Here is a 15,964-nt window from a genome sequence, read left to right as displayed (position 1 = left end):
GTGAAGTTACAGGGGGTGCGAACCCTTGTGCCAGTGGAGGAGGGTGGCTTATATAGAGTGCGCCAGGACTCCAGCCAGCCCACGTTACAAGAGGTTCAATGTACATAAAGGGGAGACGTTACTGGCAACGCCAACAATAAAGGCATATAAATGATCATTAAGACTACGGAGTGAACGCCTGACCGTTGCCATCCTGAGTGACTTTAGATCTTCTGTACTCCGAGTGATTTCTGATGTGGTCGAGTGAGTATATCCTGGTCGAATGAAATTGGGTTATCCGAGTGAAATGCTTCTGGTCGAGTGGGTTGCACTCTGAGGTGATTTCAGTCGGTGAATGTTGTTGTTCTTTGAATGCCTTTGACTGTAGGGCAGTATCCTTGGGAAGGGTGTCTAGGTCAGGCCTATTACCCTATCCTAGGTAGATGTCATCGTCATCAGTTGTAACACTGGGCATCTCCTCCCCCGACGACTCAAATTTCATTGCAAGCTTCAGGTGCGCCGACACGCCGCGACATCGGGGATGAGCGACGGCGAGCACGCCGGCGAGCTTCGGTTGTCGCCACCAAAGCTACAACTGTTGCCATAGGAGTTGCAACCGCAGGGTGCGGCTGTTGCATGGGAAGAAGCAGGGACGAGGACCACCGGTGATAAGGACAGACTGTGTGGGCTAGGACCGGCAACTAGGACGACCAGCGAGGAGCGGCGAAGGGAGAACACGTGCGGCCGCAAAGCAAGGGGGTGGGGCGGCAGAGGGGGGAAAACGCGTGAGGCGCCGCCGGGATTCTCTTCGTACGCGCGCGTTAACGAAGACGACGCGCATCGAACGGTTCCCATCTTCCCAATCGGACGGCCGCGAGCCGACGGCGCGCCGGTCCAGAGTGCTGCCCTAACAAAAAATGTCCTTTATCATAAATTTCAATAGTCATATCGGAGCGCAACTCAATTGCTCACCCATGTTTGTTAATTTATTTCCGTTAGTTTACACAAGAACAATACAGTACATTTGAATAATCATAATATACAATCTTAAGTAATTCTCAATGCCTACAAATTCTCAGGAAATAATTGCCTACAAATTTACTGATCTTGCTTATGCGTCCAAAATTCTACACATGGTTCCCGCTAAGGCTGCTGCTATCTCGCAACTGCATCCAAGCAGCTCAGCTCGAGTAATCAGACATGGCAAACGAGCAGTTTGAAGAGCCGCCCATCGGCAGCGCGCTCCGAGCCGGCGACCGCTCCGGACAAGGCGGCGGGCCACCGCGCGGCTGCTCCTTCCCCTCGTCGGCGGCGCTCTCGGGCGGCCGCCTGACCTCCTTGAGCAGCGCGACGACGTCCTTCATCGCCGGCCGGTCGTCGGCGCGGTGGCTGATGCAGAGCATGGCCACCGCGAAGACCTGCAGCATCTCCTGCACCTGCGCCTCCTGCTTCCCGCGCAGCCGCGGGTCCAGCAGCTCCGCCACCCCCCGCTTCGCCTGCATGTGCTCCCGCACCCACTGCACCAGGTGCGTCCCGCCGGGCAGCGTCGGGTCCAGCGGGTGCCGCCCCGTCAGGATCTCCAGCACCACAACTCCGAAGCTGTACACGTCGCTCTTCTCCGTGATCCTCTGCATGGACGCGTACTCTGCTCCCACAAGAATCTCGATCAGTAATCCCATCCCGTCACACAAAGATTCCCGCTAGAGAAGCTGCAGATTTTGAAGAATTTTGATGAATCTGTCTAGGACACATCTAGTTCTAGATGTGATATAGTTATGTCACACTAACCTGATGTCCACTTTATTTGTGGTCTATTTTTTATTTTAGTTTTTTTATTTCTTATTGCTGCATTATATATTTGTGGGAGTTTAGATGTGACATTTTTTAAAAACATCTAGACAAACTGAATTTTGATTACCTGGCGCGATGTATCCGTATGATCCGGCGATGCGTGGCCTGGACGTGTCGAGCTTGGCGGAGCTGCCGGGCTCGACCACGCCGGAGAGGACGCGGGCCAGGCCGAAGTCGGCGAGGTACGGCTCGTTGCCCGGGCCGAGCAGGACGTTCATGGCCTTGATGTCGCCGTGCAGGATGGCCGGCAGGCAGTCGTGGTGGAGGTAAGCCACGGCGTGCGCGACGCCGAGCGCCACCTCGTACCGGGCGCCCCAGTCGGCGGCGCCCTTGACGCTGCCGCGGTGGAGGAAGCCGCTCAGGCTGCCGTTCGGGAGGTACGTGTAGAACAGCAGCTTGGTGCTCCGGTTCGCGCCCCACCCGAGCAGCCTCACGATGTTGCGGTGCCGGATGGACCCCAGCGCCGAGATCTCGTTGCGGAACGCGCCGGCCTCGTCGGAGGACCACATCTTCTTCACGGCGAGCGGCTCGCCGTTGGGCAGCTCCACCCGGTACACCACGCCCGAGCTTCCCGTGCCGATCACGTTCGCCGACGAAAGGCCGCGCACCACGTCGTCCACCGAGAACTCGAGCTTCTGGTACAGGGTCACCTCCCACGCCTCCGCGGCGTTGCCGTGCATGGCACCGCCGTTCCGGCGGCGCGAGCGTGCGAGCACGTACGTGGCGGTCACGAGGAGGAACGCACTCACCGCGACGAGAATCGTCATGGCGAGCTTCAAAGCCGAGATGGCCGCGCGACGGGAGTTCTCGTCGGCGCCAGCGCCGACGACAAGCAGGTGATTGCCGGCGATGTTGCTGAGCGGGATCTTCTGAAAGAAGGGCGTGTCCGGGAGCTCGCCGGAGAAGCTGTTGTACGAGATATTTAGCGTGACGAGGTTCTCCAGCCTTGCTAGAGGCGCAAGACTGCCGGAGAGCTGGTTGTAAGACAGGTCAAGGCAGCCGAGCTTATCGAGGGTGCCGAATTGCGACGGTATCTCCCCGGAGAGGCGGTTGCAGCTGAGGTTAAGCGAAATCTCCAAGAAAGGCAGCATGCTGAGCTCCGGCGGGATTCCGCCGGAGAGAGCGTTGTCGCCGAGGTCCAACAACTGCAGCTTCTCGCAAGATCCGAGCTCCGGCGGGATGCCGCCGGAGATCCGGTTCTTCCCGAGGCTAAGCTTCGTCAGCTCAGGCAGCCTGCCGATGCCGGGTCCCAACAGCCCGGTGAGCCGGTTGTCGGAGATGTCGACGAACTGGAGACTGCGCGGCAGCTCGTCCGGCAGTGGGCCGGAGAGGGAATTGGAGTGCAGGTCGATGAACTCGAGGTTGTCGCACCCCGACATGGCCGCCGGCAGTGGGCCGACGAGGCGGTTGCTTCCTAGGTCGAGGAAATTGAGGTTCTTTAGGTTGCCGATCTCCGCGGGTATGGCTCCCGACAGCCAGTTGCCATTGAGCCGGAGTCGGTAGAGATTGGTGCAGTTGCCGATCTCCGGCGGTATGAACCCGGAGAGCTCGTTGCTGAGGAGCAGCAGCTTGGTCAAATTCTGGAGCGCGAAGAGCTCCCTCGGGACGGGGCCGGTGAGGTTATTGTAGGAGAGGTCCAGCGACTGCAAGCCCTCGCACTGAGCCAGGCTCGCCGGTACGCCGCCGGTGAGCCGGTTCTGCCACGCGTAGAACAGCGTCAGGTTGCGCAGCCTCGGGAAGTCGATGTCGATCTCTCCCGAGAGCTCGTTGTTGTCCACCTCGACGTCGGTGAGCGACGTGCAGTTGGAGAGCTCCGGCGGGATGACGCCGGTGAGCTTGTTGGTGCTGAGCTGCAGCTGCTGCAGCTTGGACAGCCCACCGAAGCTCCTCGGGATGGGGCCCGTGAGCATGTTGAGGGAGAGGTCAATGAGCACGAGCTCCTTGCAGTTGCCGATCACCGGGGGTATGGTGCCGACGAGCTGGTTCTGCCACAGGAGCACCGTCTGCAGCTTGCGCAGCTGGCCGAGCTGCGGCGGCACCGGACCGGAGAGAGAATTCTGGTAGAGATAGAGGCTAGTGAGCTCGGTGCAGTTGCCGATGCTCGCCGGGATCGGGCCGGTGAGCATGGCGGTGTAGATGGCGAGGGTCTGGAGCTTCTTGAGCTGCCCGATGGTGTCCGGGAGGTTTCCAGACATGCCGGTCTCGGCGAGGCCGAGCATGGTGAGGTCAGTGCACCCGCCGATCTCCGCCGGCAACGGGCCCTTCAACGCCGGGTTGCCACCGGCGCGCAGCACCTGCAGCTTCTTCAACTTCCCGATGCTCGCCGGGATGGCACCACTAAGATCATTGTCGTAGAGCGTGAGGGACGTCAGTGCAGTGAGGTTGCCAATGCCGTCGGGGATGGCGCCCTGCAGCGAGTTGGTGTGGAGCGCCAGCGACCGGAGCTTGCCGAGCCGGCAGAGCTCGGCCGGCACCGCGCCGGAGAGGCCGTTCCCGCTGAGGTCGACGGTGGTCAGCGCGGCGTACGCCCCGAGCTCCCCGGGTATTTCGCCCGTGAGGTTGGCCCCGGAGAGCACCAGCGTCTCGAGCGACGGCGCCAGCGGGCGCAGCACGCGCGCCGGCACCGGCCCGCCGAGGTCGACCGACTTGACGAGCAGCGACACGACGCTGCCGCGCGCGTCGCAGGCCACGCCGGACCACCGGCACGGGCTCGCGTCCGACTCCCTCCACGTCTCCAGCGCGGCCCCGCCCGTGCCGTTCGTGAGCGAGCGCTTCCATCGCAGCAGCGCCTCGCCCTGCTCGTTGACGGCGTGGGCGCGCGGCGGGAGGCACAGCGCCACGAGGAGCAGCCACGTCGCGACGGCGGCGAGGCCTAGCCGAGGAGGAGGGGGAGACATTGGGAGGATCGGCCGGGCGTGGCGCCTGCTATGGCGATGGCATTGGGAGGGTCACTCGGGGTTGTAGAGTGGGAGGGAAACCCCGGCCAGGGTTAGGTTTGTTTATAGCGCAAAGGTTTTGTCACTGGAGATCTGGATCCGAATGAATGATATAGCATAGCTATGCTTTTTGCAGGATATCCTTCTTTTTAATATATAAATAAAATGAGCTAGAGATTTGATTTTTGATGCACCGTCTGGGTGAGTGTTTGTCTGAGTAGTACACTGGATGAGCGGACATTTTCTTTGTTCTTGGAGTTGTGGATCAGGAAGGAACATGAGCATTTGTTTAAGCAAGGAGAAGATGGAAGGAAGGTGGCTCTTGATGCCGTCCATCATTTGGTGCTAGTTGATGCACTGATTAAGTTTCATTGTTAATTAATCCTGGTTAGGAGGTGAGTGAGTGAAAACATCCCTTGTCGATCCCTCGGGTTCTGCCACGGTGCTTTTGTAATTCTCTCGGTAATCCATCCAACTTTAATTAATCTGTCGTTGTTGTGCAAGTACGGCCGGTGTTCTAGGCCTGTGAAAGTTTGTTCTTCTTTTGTACTCCTACCTGCTGGAACTGGGTTGATGCAGGGTGGTCAGAGCCCACGGACCCCAGAGGTTAAGCTAAGCATGGCAGTACATTTTCTGTTGCCCTGTGATTTATTTACTTGTTGACGATGGCATGCAGATGTTGCAGGGATGCAGCAGTGATGCAGGCGGAACATGCTCTGAGCTCTTGGTAATCTAACCCCCTTGGGGCTGATGACCTGGTTAGCCAAGAAACCAATCTTATAATCCCTCTTCTTCTCCTGCACTGCAGCTTCTTTCTCCAGATCTGCAAAACTTACAGTAGCAGCAGCAGGCTGTCCTGTCATGTTCCACTCTGTGTGGTATTCTCTGCAGCATTTGATTTCGCAGGCATATTCTTCTTTTCACTGTCCCACATGGACAGAGAATACATCAGTTAAACTAATTCAGAGGCTGTCTTAATAAAAATTACTCTGTCTGGAGCTTCCATACTGTACTATTTTGTGCATGTTCACAGCGCATGTTCACATCACATGCCTAACGTTCTAAAGAACCAAATAACAGCGGGGAGGGAGGCAAACGCAGAAAAGTAACCGGAAAGAATCTCAGCTTTTTTGGCGACAACATTTGGAGCATGTCTTTCGGCATACAAGGGACTAACATGTTCTTAAGATAACAAATTTTTGGCCGGTTAATTGGTCGTTGATTGTCAGTGGCTGGATGAATCTTTCCTAAACTACTCCTTGTTAGCTAGGCATAGCATGCATTTAGTCAATGCCATCCATCAAGATTCAAGAAGTAGGTAACAACAGCACAAAAGCATGGACTCCGGCATGCATTTGGTCAAATCTTTTTCACATGCATTAGGTAGGTAGGTAAAACATGTATTGGTTGTAGCTTGCATTCGGTTAAACATGTAACCACATGTAGTTAGTTAGGGGACACATTAGGTGTCACACATCACATGCATGGCTAACAAACCACAATGCTTTGAGTAATGTGAGCATTGGAGGAGCATGATGCATGGCAACACAGGCGGTGATTTGGATTCAGATCGCATCAGAGCTCAAGGATGGGTGGCGAGGCGAGGTGAGGGCAACATGGAGCTACCATGCATGCACATGGTTAAGTTTTAATTAGCATAGAACTTGTACCTTGCTCGAGCTGTAATGCATGTTCTTTTACATCTCATTCTTCCGTTAGTTCCCTGACACCAGAGCATTTTCCAGGCCTACTTGCCGCCAAGATCTGATCTCGCACCGCCTTTAAAAATATTTACGGAACATGGTCGATCCTACTTTACCAGCTTGGATAGATCCAATCGGAGAATAGTTTTTTGCTGCTAGCAGTACGTTGTTAAAAAGGGAAGCTAGTCGTTATTGTTTTGTTATTACATTTACCGAATGTGACTCCTGTCACTGTCAGTGCAGAACATTCTGCTGGTACTTAGGGCAGTTAAACAAACAATCATCCAGAAAGGATAAAAGCTCTGTTGCCCCCCAATAGATGCGGTGAGCGGCAGTGCTGTTAAAAGTCAGCAGTACTTAATATTTGCTTCCGGTGTTAATTTACCTTTTTACCAGCAGATTCAGTTACCTTTAGTTTCAGTTAGGAACACTGGCTGCGTGCCATCTACAGCATGAAGCAGTAAACTAGTATTGCAAAAGATAGGAGCCATCCATCAAAAGCTGTATAGCTTAGCTACACTGTCAAAAGGTAAATGTGCTAATGGGTGTGGATGTGGTTAGTATTTTTAACCCTAGTGACCCTCTGTAAAGACAGGAACATTCTATTGTGGCAGCTAAAGATAGCTGCAGAAAGGCAATCCAGTTCCAGTAGAATAAATACTGTGGTCACTTGTTTGCTTGCTTCGAGAGTGCAATGCCTAGTAGAGTTAGCAACCCAAGTTTCTAGAGTGACCACTACTGGGCCCTAATTACTGAGTTTGGGGGCATCTGTCTGCTTCAGAGTCTATCTATCAGGCCATGATTTTGCAGCCCATCCTTATTTTCGCCGCGGCAAGATAAAGAGGTAGAGGCTCAGAATAATGAGATTTCACACTGAAAGTATTCATGGTTTATGAACTTTGACACTTCTTTAGGAGTTCCCCAGCATGCAAATGCATGAGAGAGCAAGGGATCTGATTGGGCCACAAGACAAATCAGTGAAAGCCAAAGTTTGAGGATCAAATGACCCCTAAAAACGAATCTTATTAACTACTCTTCTAAGTTCTCCACGTGTTATGGCATTGAGTAGCCGCAAAGGGTATTAGGAGATGATCATGCCCACTTCAGTACCCTACAAATCATCACAATTAGCTTTAGCAATCTCATAAAGCATGTATCTATACTCACAACAAATTGAGTGGCACATCACAATGGAACACGTGCAAATTCATTCTCACTTGTTGCCTATCCAAAAATTAGGTTGTTATGGACTGCCATAATAAAAGAGATCAAATGAGCAGCAGGTGTTGTTTATCAGCAAGATGTGGACTGCCACACCACCTTGGCAGTTCACCCAGCACTACTCCATGTTTCTTTCCCTATAAAACCCGGCAAAAAAGACGGTATTGTCGCGCGCTTTTGAGCACAACACCAAGGGTCACATCCACATCCATCTCCGCGTGACCTTTTCATGTGTGCACTGCATACTCACCATAATGTTAACATACCTGAAAATTTGTATGGATTACAGTAGTGGTGTTTTCAGGCTTGCTGATGGGGTCACCTCAGTGTCCCCTAGGCCTAGGCGCCAGGCCTAGTGGTTGGAGACAATATTTGCCTCCCTAATTTCAGGATTTTGTTCTCTTAGTTAACACTGCACATCACTGTCTTCTATCTTTATGTCTCCGTAAGCAAATTTATTATATGGATGGTGCACGGCCATTACCAAACAAACAAACAATCATCGGTATTAAAGCAACTATATATCTGTGTCCGAAAGATTTTGCAGGTATTTGAAAAAGGAGAAAAAAATTGGCATGGTGTTTTGACCAAGTGTATGAATGGAGCAATTAGAAGCTAAAACAGCAGGTTATGTCGATCTGATTACCAACTCTATGATTGAGCCATCTGCCTTCCTTGGGTGTTCTTCAATAATGAAATTTTGGACATTGTCACCCGTGGGAAAACAAATGATAATTATAAATATGATCGGGCCTGCAGTTGGGTTTGAATCTCCGCAGGCGTGCTGGGTTTGCATTCCGGCCGGCATTGGTGTGACGTCCATAATTAGATTCGATTCGATACCCCAATTGTTTTGCACGGGCGCACTTTGTTTGATGCCCATAAATAAACCTGCAGGCTGAAGCCTACTCCTGCACTCGTGTTACCTTGCATGATCTATGGTTAAAATCCTGAATGTCACGCTAAATATTCAGAGGAAGCCGGTGGTTAGAGCAACTCTAGCGGATCCCTAAAAAATAGAGTATCCGGCCAAGTAAACCTTAGTGGAGTAAAAATACTCCGCTAACTTTTGGTCGGACCTAGCCGACCCCCTAAATTAACGGAGTAAAAAAAATGTCATTCGCATTTCATTTTGGGCCACATAAAAAAAAATTCTTAGACACTTTAATAGATATCCAACTTTCATAACTACTTTCACTAGTTGGATTAATATTTTCTTCATGTTTTCATTGTCGATTCTCTCAATTTAGCTTCTCAAGCTTGCACAATTCTTTCTTCTTCGGTCCCACACAATTCGACATTTGTGTCGCCTTTGGTCTCTACTCTAGCAAAGGGTGCACGAACATCTATCAGATTTCTGGCTATCAATAGATCAATGGAATTTCTTCTCAATACCAAAACTCGCATTAATCCTACACACAAATTTGAGCAAACATTGAGCTACAAATTGCACCGAATCCGATGAACAACCGGATAAAAACAAGCACCCGCCTCATCTTTTGCACTTGAAGAACATCCATCCAGGATGTTCCGGCATGATCGAAACTCGGTGCACCGCCTGCCGCGAGCAGTCGTCACACTTTATGACCGGCGATGGGGAGCCAACGAGCTGCTGGGCCAGTGTCGAGTCCGGCTGACGGCTAGACGTGTCTTTGTCGACCGTTTGCGGACGAGTGAGACCCGAGTGGCTAGAGGAGGAGGCCATACCTCTAGGGGCTGTGCGGTTCGATACCCGGCCAATCCATGGCAAAGGCGCCGTCGCCAGCGACCGGATGCTTCAAATCCGACGACGGCGACAGTCATAGATCTGCCAATTTTTATGTCGGCATCAGCGAGAGAGGCTCAAATCCGGATAGGCGAGGACCACGACGGGGCCTACTGAGCGTCTGCGGTGGCTGATGGTGGGCGGTGTAGATGCGGCGCGGGAGTGGGGTAGGTGAGGTTGCGAGGGGAGCAGATTTTTTTGCTTCAGCGATGGGCGGCCGAGTAAATATAGACGCCGGATAGGAGATGGAGTAAAAAATTACTCCTCTATAGCCATTAGTGAAAGTGCTAGTTATCGACTAGAGGGGGGGGGGTGAATAGGCGATTTTTATGAAAGTCTTCGAAACAGGCAATGTCTTCGAAGACAGAAAGTTAAACAATACCTAAACAGGATACAGCGAAAGATAAACTACACTAGCCATGCAATAGTCAAGGTATAATACAGAGACAACACGGAGACAAGTAGCATCTAGGTAGAACAGATTAGAAATAGGAAGACAATATGAAGCCAAATATGCAATCAGGGTGAATGTCTTCACACAATGTATTCAACCAGAGCAGGCAAGCAATGACTTCACGAAACTAAACAATAAGTAAGGGGTAGTGACAGAACCAATTGCTCGATAAAGACAAGGATTTGGTAGACCAGTTTCAATTGTTGTGACAACTGTATGTCTGGTTACACATTGTAATCCTTGTACTTGTACCTTACTTTATTATTTAAGTTTTCATATGTTGTGGGGGTGTTGCCCCACAGTTCCAGTCAAAAAAAATTGTACGTCTGGTTAGGAAGGTTGAGATTGTACTTAGAAGACCACGTCTTCACCTTATTCTCCTTGAGCTAAGGTCACTTAGTCCTCCCTAATCACTCAGGTAAGTCTTCAAGGTAGACTTCCAAATCTTCACAGACTTCGTTCACTGGCGGTCCATAATGACTCTTGGATGCTCAGAACGCGACGCCTAACCGACTGGAAGATCACAGACTTTAAGTGTAATAAGTCTTCGGATCACGTGGAACAGAAAGACTTCAGTGATGCCAAACACTCTTTGGGCTCTAGGTGTTTTGGGTTTGTCCTCGCAAGGATTCTCTCTCAAAGTCTTGGGAGGTGGGTTGCTCTTAAACGACAAAAGTCGTGCACTAACTCTAAGCAGCCACCAATTTATGATGGAGGGGGTGGGCTATTTATAGCCAAGAGGCAACCTGACATGATATGTCCGAAATGACCATGGGTCAATGGACAACCTACACGTGTCCAACGGTCGGATTTCAAACACACGTGGTAGCTTGACTTGGGCTACAAGCAAAGCTGACTTATCCAACTCAGGATAAGATTTTCTCTCAATTGTCTTCGCTCGAAGACATAGGATTTTGGGTTGAGCATCACGTCAGTTTTCTGACTTTGTTACTGTAACACCCCGAGACCGATGCTCTAGTTGCCTTCCATTTATTTTGTTGTTGCCATGTATGGATTGCCATGATTGTCATAATAAATTGTTGCATCATCATGCTTGTGTTATCTTTTATTCTCATTTTGTGCATTCCATCTTCATGTATGTTGCCATGTGCATTTGCATCCATCATGTTCATGATTGCTTGCTTTCTTGTGATGTTTGTTTTATTATTATTATTATTTTACATCATGCATTCGTCTCCATATTATTGTTGTGCTTGTTTACTTTTACTTGTTCATGTGCATTACAACTCCTTCTTCTTGTCCTTGATCCTTTCTCTTTTACTTATTGCTCAACTTCAACTTGGATTCACCCAAGTTTCTATCCCATCCAAACATCTCCTTTCTTCTTTATTCCATTTATTTTTCTTGTGGCATTTTCCCTATTCGGAAAAAATGTTCAACTTATCCCTATAAATCCTAAATGATGCCTACACACTCTCTGCCGAATTACAGATCCTTTGGAATTGTTTTGGTTGGGTTCAAAAATGGCTCAAGTTTGAATTTAATTCAAACTTGAATTATTTTTATATCCTTACAAATGCCCAAACCAGTTTATTCAAACTGTGCATGTTTCCAGGACACCTAATATATTTTTATCTCTGTCAAATTCCCTGTCTACCCCTTTCTTTCTTTTCCTCCAAGTTTCTGTCTGAAGGAAATGGAGAAGAAAAAGAAGTTGAGGCAGGAAGAGAAGCCCAGCGCAGCCCACCTTCTTACCTGTTCATTTCAGCCCAGCTCCAGCCCATTTTTCCTTCAGGTCTCCTTCGTCGTACGGCAGAGCATCGGAGACAGCCACGTCGCCTCGGCCACTGATGGGACGGTCGACGGGAGCCCTCCATGCTCCATAAAGCCCCAGCCAGTCCTCTCCACCCTTGCCCTAACCCTCCTCTTTCCCTCACCGCCGCCGCTGCCAAGTCAAGCCACGCCCATCCACCACAGCCGTCGCTCGCGCCATGGCCGAGGGGAGCTCGAGCTCTTCTCCGGCTTGATCCTCGCCGTAGCCGTCTCCTTCTTCCACGGGGACGTCGTCTCCGTCGTCCACGTCGCGTCCACGAGCCTCGGATCGACCTCCCCGACGACCTCTTCTTCGGTTCTTCCTCTGCTTCACGGACGCCAAGCCGGAGGCCGCTTCTCGGCGCCGATCTCTCCTTCTTCTTCCTCGGGTCTACCTCGCCGCCGGCTAAATTCGTCGCGTCCCCGAGCTCGATCGACTCCTCCGAGCCCCTCTACGTGAGCAGCCACGCTTCCCTGTACCTTTTTTCTGGTTGATCACCTCCTCTGTCGCTGGTTGCTTGCATGTCTGACAGTTCCTCCGCCATCACTTTGGTCACCGGCAAGGTTGCCATGCTTCCTCTGTTTCTTCAGCACACACGCAGCGCCCCATCTGCAGCTCGCGCGCTTCCACCAGGGCCTGCCTAGCTTCTTGTTCGTCGTAGCTCTCTGCCCCGAGTCGAGCTCCAGCTCGTGCCCGAGCGCACGCACGCACACGACTCCGGCAAGAAGCATCCGCGCGCTCGCGCACCCGAGCACCACTCCTCTGCACGCACTGCCGCATGCCTCGCCCAGCGCTTGCACGCACAACACCGAGGCTTGGCCGCCATGACCGAAAGCCTTGAGCTCGTGCTGCACCCGCCGTTGCTCCGCGCCCGCGCACACGCAGCAGCACCCATCCACTGTTTCCGCACCACCGCCGGCTCACCACAGCAGCAGCTGCCGCTGCGTTTGCTCGCCGGTGATGCATCCGTGTATTCGCTGGAGAAGAAGACTAGGCCTTCTGATCATTCAAAACGAGCTGAGCTTCCCTTTGCCGCCAAACATAGCAGCATCTCAGTGGTCTAGGCCACGCAATACTACAGGGGAGCCCCGAGATCGAACCTCCACAGCTGCGCATTCTTTTTCCTGCAATTTTGCACCTTCAGACTTTGTGAGCTTCTTGCTGCTTCATCAGCTGCCAAACCCATTCAGCATCATGTATCCATTCTAGTTCAACTGGTTAATCACACAGGCATACATGCAGGAGGTCCTTGGTTCGAGTCCCAGGCAGCCCAAATTTTGCCTCTTATTTATCTTTTGCACACCACACAGCCAGACGCTCGGGCATGGCCCGATTCTGCTGCTGCTGTTGCCTTGCGCACAGAGCGCTCTATATCTATCTACCGCTCGCCGGTGTAGCCCGTGTAGCTCCAGTTTCAGCCCATTTAGATATTTTCCCTGTTCTGGTTTTTTTTCCTAAATATCCAGTGCATGCGTATTTACAGCAAATGCCATCATTTTAAAATGCTCACAACTAAATGTCCATGCATCCATATAAAACATGTTATATATGTAACTTGCTTAGAATTTTGCCTAGTTTCATAATATACCACTTTCATCCATGTTTAAAATGTCTAAATGTGCTGTTTGAACTAATTTGCATAAATATCATGTTAAAATACTTTATTTCATAACTAAATAACCGTAGCTCCATTTTAAATAAACTTTATATGTAAATGGGGTAGAAAAATGCATAGATTAACTTGATGCACTTTATTTTGCTGTTTAACAACATTAAAATTGTTTATAGGGCAGAACAGTACCAAATCTAAAATATGGACATGAGGATTTTCCGGAATTGTTGTTTGTTGTTCCGGCCTCATTTATACTTGCGTAAATAGTTAATTTACTTATGCTTCACCTTTTGCCATGTTTAACAACATTTAATATTGTTGGGTACATAACCAAGAGAGAACTAAATAATCGTATGTGGTGTTTCGTCAATATGCAACTCGTTGCATATTGAGCTCCACTTAATTTGTAGTGTTGTTTGTTGCATTTGCCATGCCATGAATCATTAAACCGGACATGCATCATACTTGATTGTGCATCATGCCATGTTTATGTGATGGTTGTTTACCATGTTGTTTGTTTCTTTCCGGGTTTGCCTCTTATTTATCTTTTGCACACCACACAGCCAGACCCTCGGGCTTGGCCCGATTCTGCTGCTGCTGTTGCCTTGCGCACAGAGCGCTCTATATCTATCTACCGCTCGCCGGTGTACCCGTGTAGCTCCAGTTTCAGCCCATTTAGATTTTTTCCCTGTTCTGGTTTTTTTCCTACATATCCAGTGCATGCATATTTACAGCAAATGCCATCATTTTAAAATGCTCACAACTAAATGTCCATGCATCCATATAAAACATGTTATATATGTAACTTGCTTAGAATTTTGCCTAGTTTCATAATATACCACTTTCATCCATGTTTAAAATGTCTAAATGTGCTGTTTGAATTAATTTGCATAAATAGCATGTTAAAATACTTTATTTCATAACTAAACAACCGTAGCTCCATTTTAAATAAACTTTATATGTAAATGGGGTAGAAAAATGCATAGATTAACTTGATGCACTTTATTTTGCTGTTTAACAACATTAAAATTGTGTATAGGGCAGAACAGTACCAAATCTAAAATATGGACATGAGGATTTTCCGGAATTGTTGTTTGTTGTTCCGACCTCATTTATACTTGCGTAAATAGTTAATTTACTTATGCTTCACCTTTTGCCATGTTTAACAACATTTAATATTGTTGGGTACATAACCAAGAGAGAACTAAATAATCGTATGTGGTGTTTCGTCAATATGCAACTCGTTGCATATTGAGCTCCACTTAATTTGTAGTGTTGTTTGTTGCATTTGCCATGCCATGAATCATTAAACCGGACATGCATCATACTTGATTGTGCATCACGCCATGTTTATGTGATGGTTGTTTACTATGTTGTTTGTTTCTTTCCGGGTTGCTTCTCTCGTTACCTTCGGTTTCGTTCCGGGGTTGTGAGGATTCGTTCGACTACATCCGTTTGTCTTCTTCATGGACTCGTTCTTCTTCCTAGCGGGATTTCAGGCAAGATGACCATACCCTCGAAATCACTTCTATCTTTGCTTGCTAGTTGTTCGCTCTATTGCTATGCCGCGCTACCTACCACTTGCCATATCATGCCTCCCATATTGCCATGTCAAGCCTCTAACCCACCTTTCCTAGCAAACCGTTGTTTGGCTATGTTACCGCTTTTGCTCAGCCCCTCTTATAGCGTTGCTAGTTGCAGGTGAAGATGAAGTTTGTTCCATGATGGAACATGGATATGTTGGGATATCACAATATCTCTTATCTTAATTAATGCATCTTTATACTTGGTAAAGGGTGGAAGGCTCGGCCTTATGCCTGATGTTTTGTTCCACTCTTGCCGCCCTAGTTTCCGTCATACCAGTGTTATGTTCCTTGATTTTGCGTTCCTTACGCGGTTGGGTGATTTATGGGACCCCCTTGACAGTTCGCTTTGAATAAAACTCCTCCAGCAAGGCCCAACCTTGGTTTTACATTTGCCTCACCTAGCATTTTTCCCTTGGGAGTCGCGCTCCCGAGGGTCATCTTATTTTACCCCCCCGGGCCAGTGCTCCTCGGAGTGTTGGTCCAAACTAGAGCCACTTGCAGCGCCACCTCGGGGGAACTTGAGGGCTGGTTTTAGTTGTACGTAGTGTTCATCCGGTGTGTCCTGAGAACGAGGTACGTGCGACTCCTATCGGGATTGTCGACACATCGGGCGGCTTTGCTGGTCTTGTTTTACCATTGTCGAAATGTCTTGTAAACCAGGATTCCGAGACTGATCGGGTCTTCCCGGGAGAAGAAATATCCTTCGTTGACCGTGAGAGCTTGTAATGGGCTAAGTTGGGACACCCCTGCAGGGTATAAACTTTCGAGAGCCGTGCCCGCGGTTATGTGGCAGATGGGAATTTGTTAATATCCGGTTGTAGGGAACTTGACACTTGACTTAATTAAAATGCATCAACCGTGTGTGTAACCGTGATGGTCTCTTTTCGGCGGAGTCCGGGAAGTGAACACGGCTTTTGGGTTATGTTTGACGTAAGTAGGAGTTCAGGATCACTTCTTGATCATTACTAGTTGACGACCGTTCCGTTGCTCCTCTTCTCGCTCTTATTTGCGTATGTTAGCCACCATACATGCTAGTGCTTGCTGCAGCTCCACCTCACTACCCCTTTCCTACCCATAAGCTTA

At 49.7% G+C, this 15,964-nt stretch overlaps 1 protein-coding gene across 1 annotated transcript; it reads right to left on the bottom strand.

The window, feature by feature from the left end:
* Window positions 1-960: 960 nt before the first annotated feature.
* On the bottom strand, window positions 961-5,656 carry LOC123169522 (LRR receptor-like serine/threonine-protein kinase RGI3). Its single transcript, XM_044587394.1, has 2 exons — window positions 1,898-5,656; window positions 961-1,624 (listed from the first exon to the last, which is right to left on the bottom strand). Exons 1-2 carry the CDS (start codon window positions 4,725-4,727, stop codon window positions 1,161-1,163), a joined length of 3,294 nt encoding a protein of 1,097 aa, XP_044443329.1. The 5' UTR covers window positions 4,728-5,656; the 3' UTR covers window positions 961-1,160.
* Between the last annotated feature and the right edge of the window lie 10,308 nt (window positions 5,657-15,964).

Source organism: Triticum aestivum, chromosome 7D (assembly GCF_018294505.1).
Source record: "Triticum aestivum cultivar Chinese Spring chromosome 7D, IWGSC CS RefSeq v2.1, whole genome shotgun sequence".
In the NCBI taxonomy this organism is placed as follows: Eukaryota; Viridiplantae; Streptophyta; class Magnoliopsida; order Poales; family Poaceae; genus Triticum; species Triticum aestivum.
The sequence above is the reverse complement of the archived record's forward strand: the minus strand, read 5'-3'. Positions and strand labels throughout refer to the sequence as shown.

Bases quoted from the DNA above. Each gene is read 5' to 3' on its own strand.
- LOC123169522 (XM_044587394.1), bottom strand. From the start codon at position 4,727: ATGTCTCCCCCTCCTCCTCGGCTAGGCCTCGCCGCCGTCGCGACGTGG. The intron at 1,625-1,897 runs GTAATCAAAATT...TTGTGGGAGCAG, and splicing joins ATACGGATACATCGCGCCAG to AGTACGCGTCCATGCAGAGG.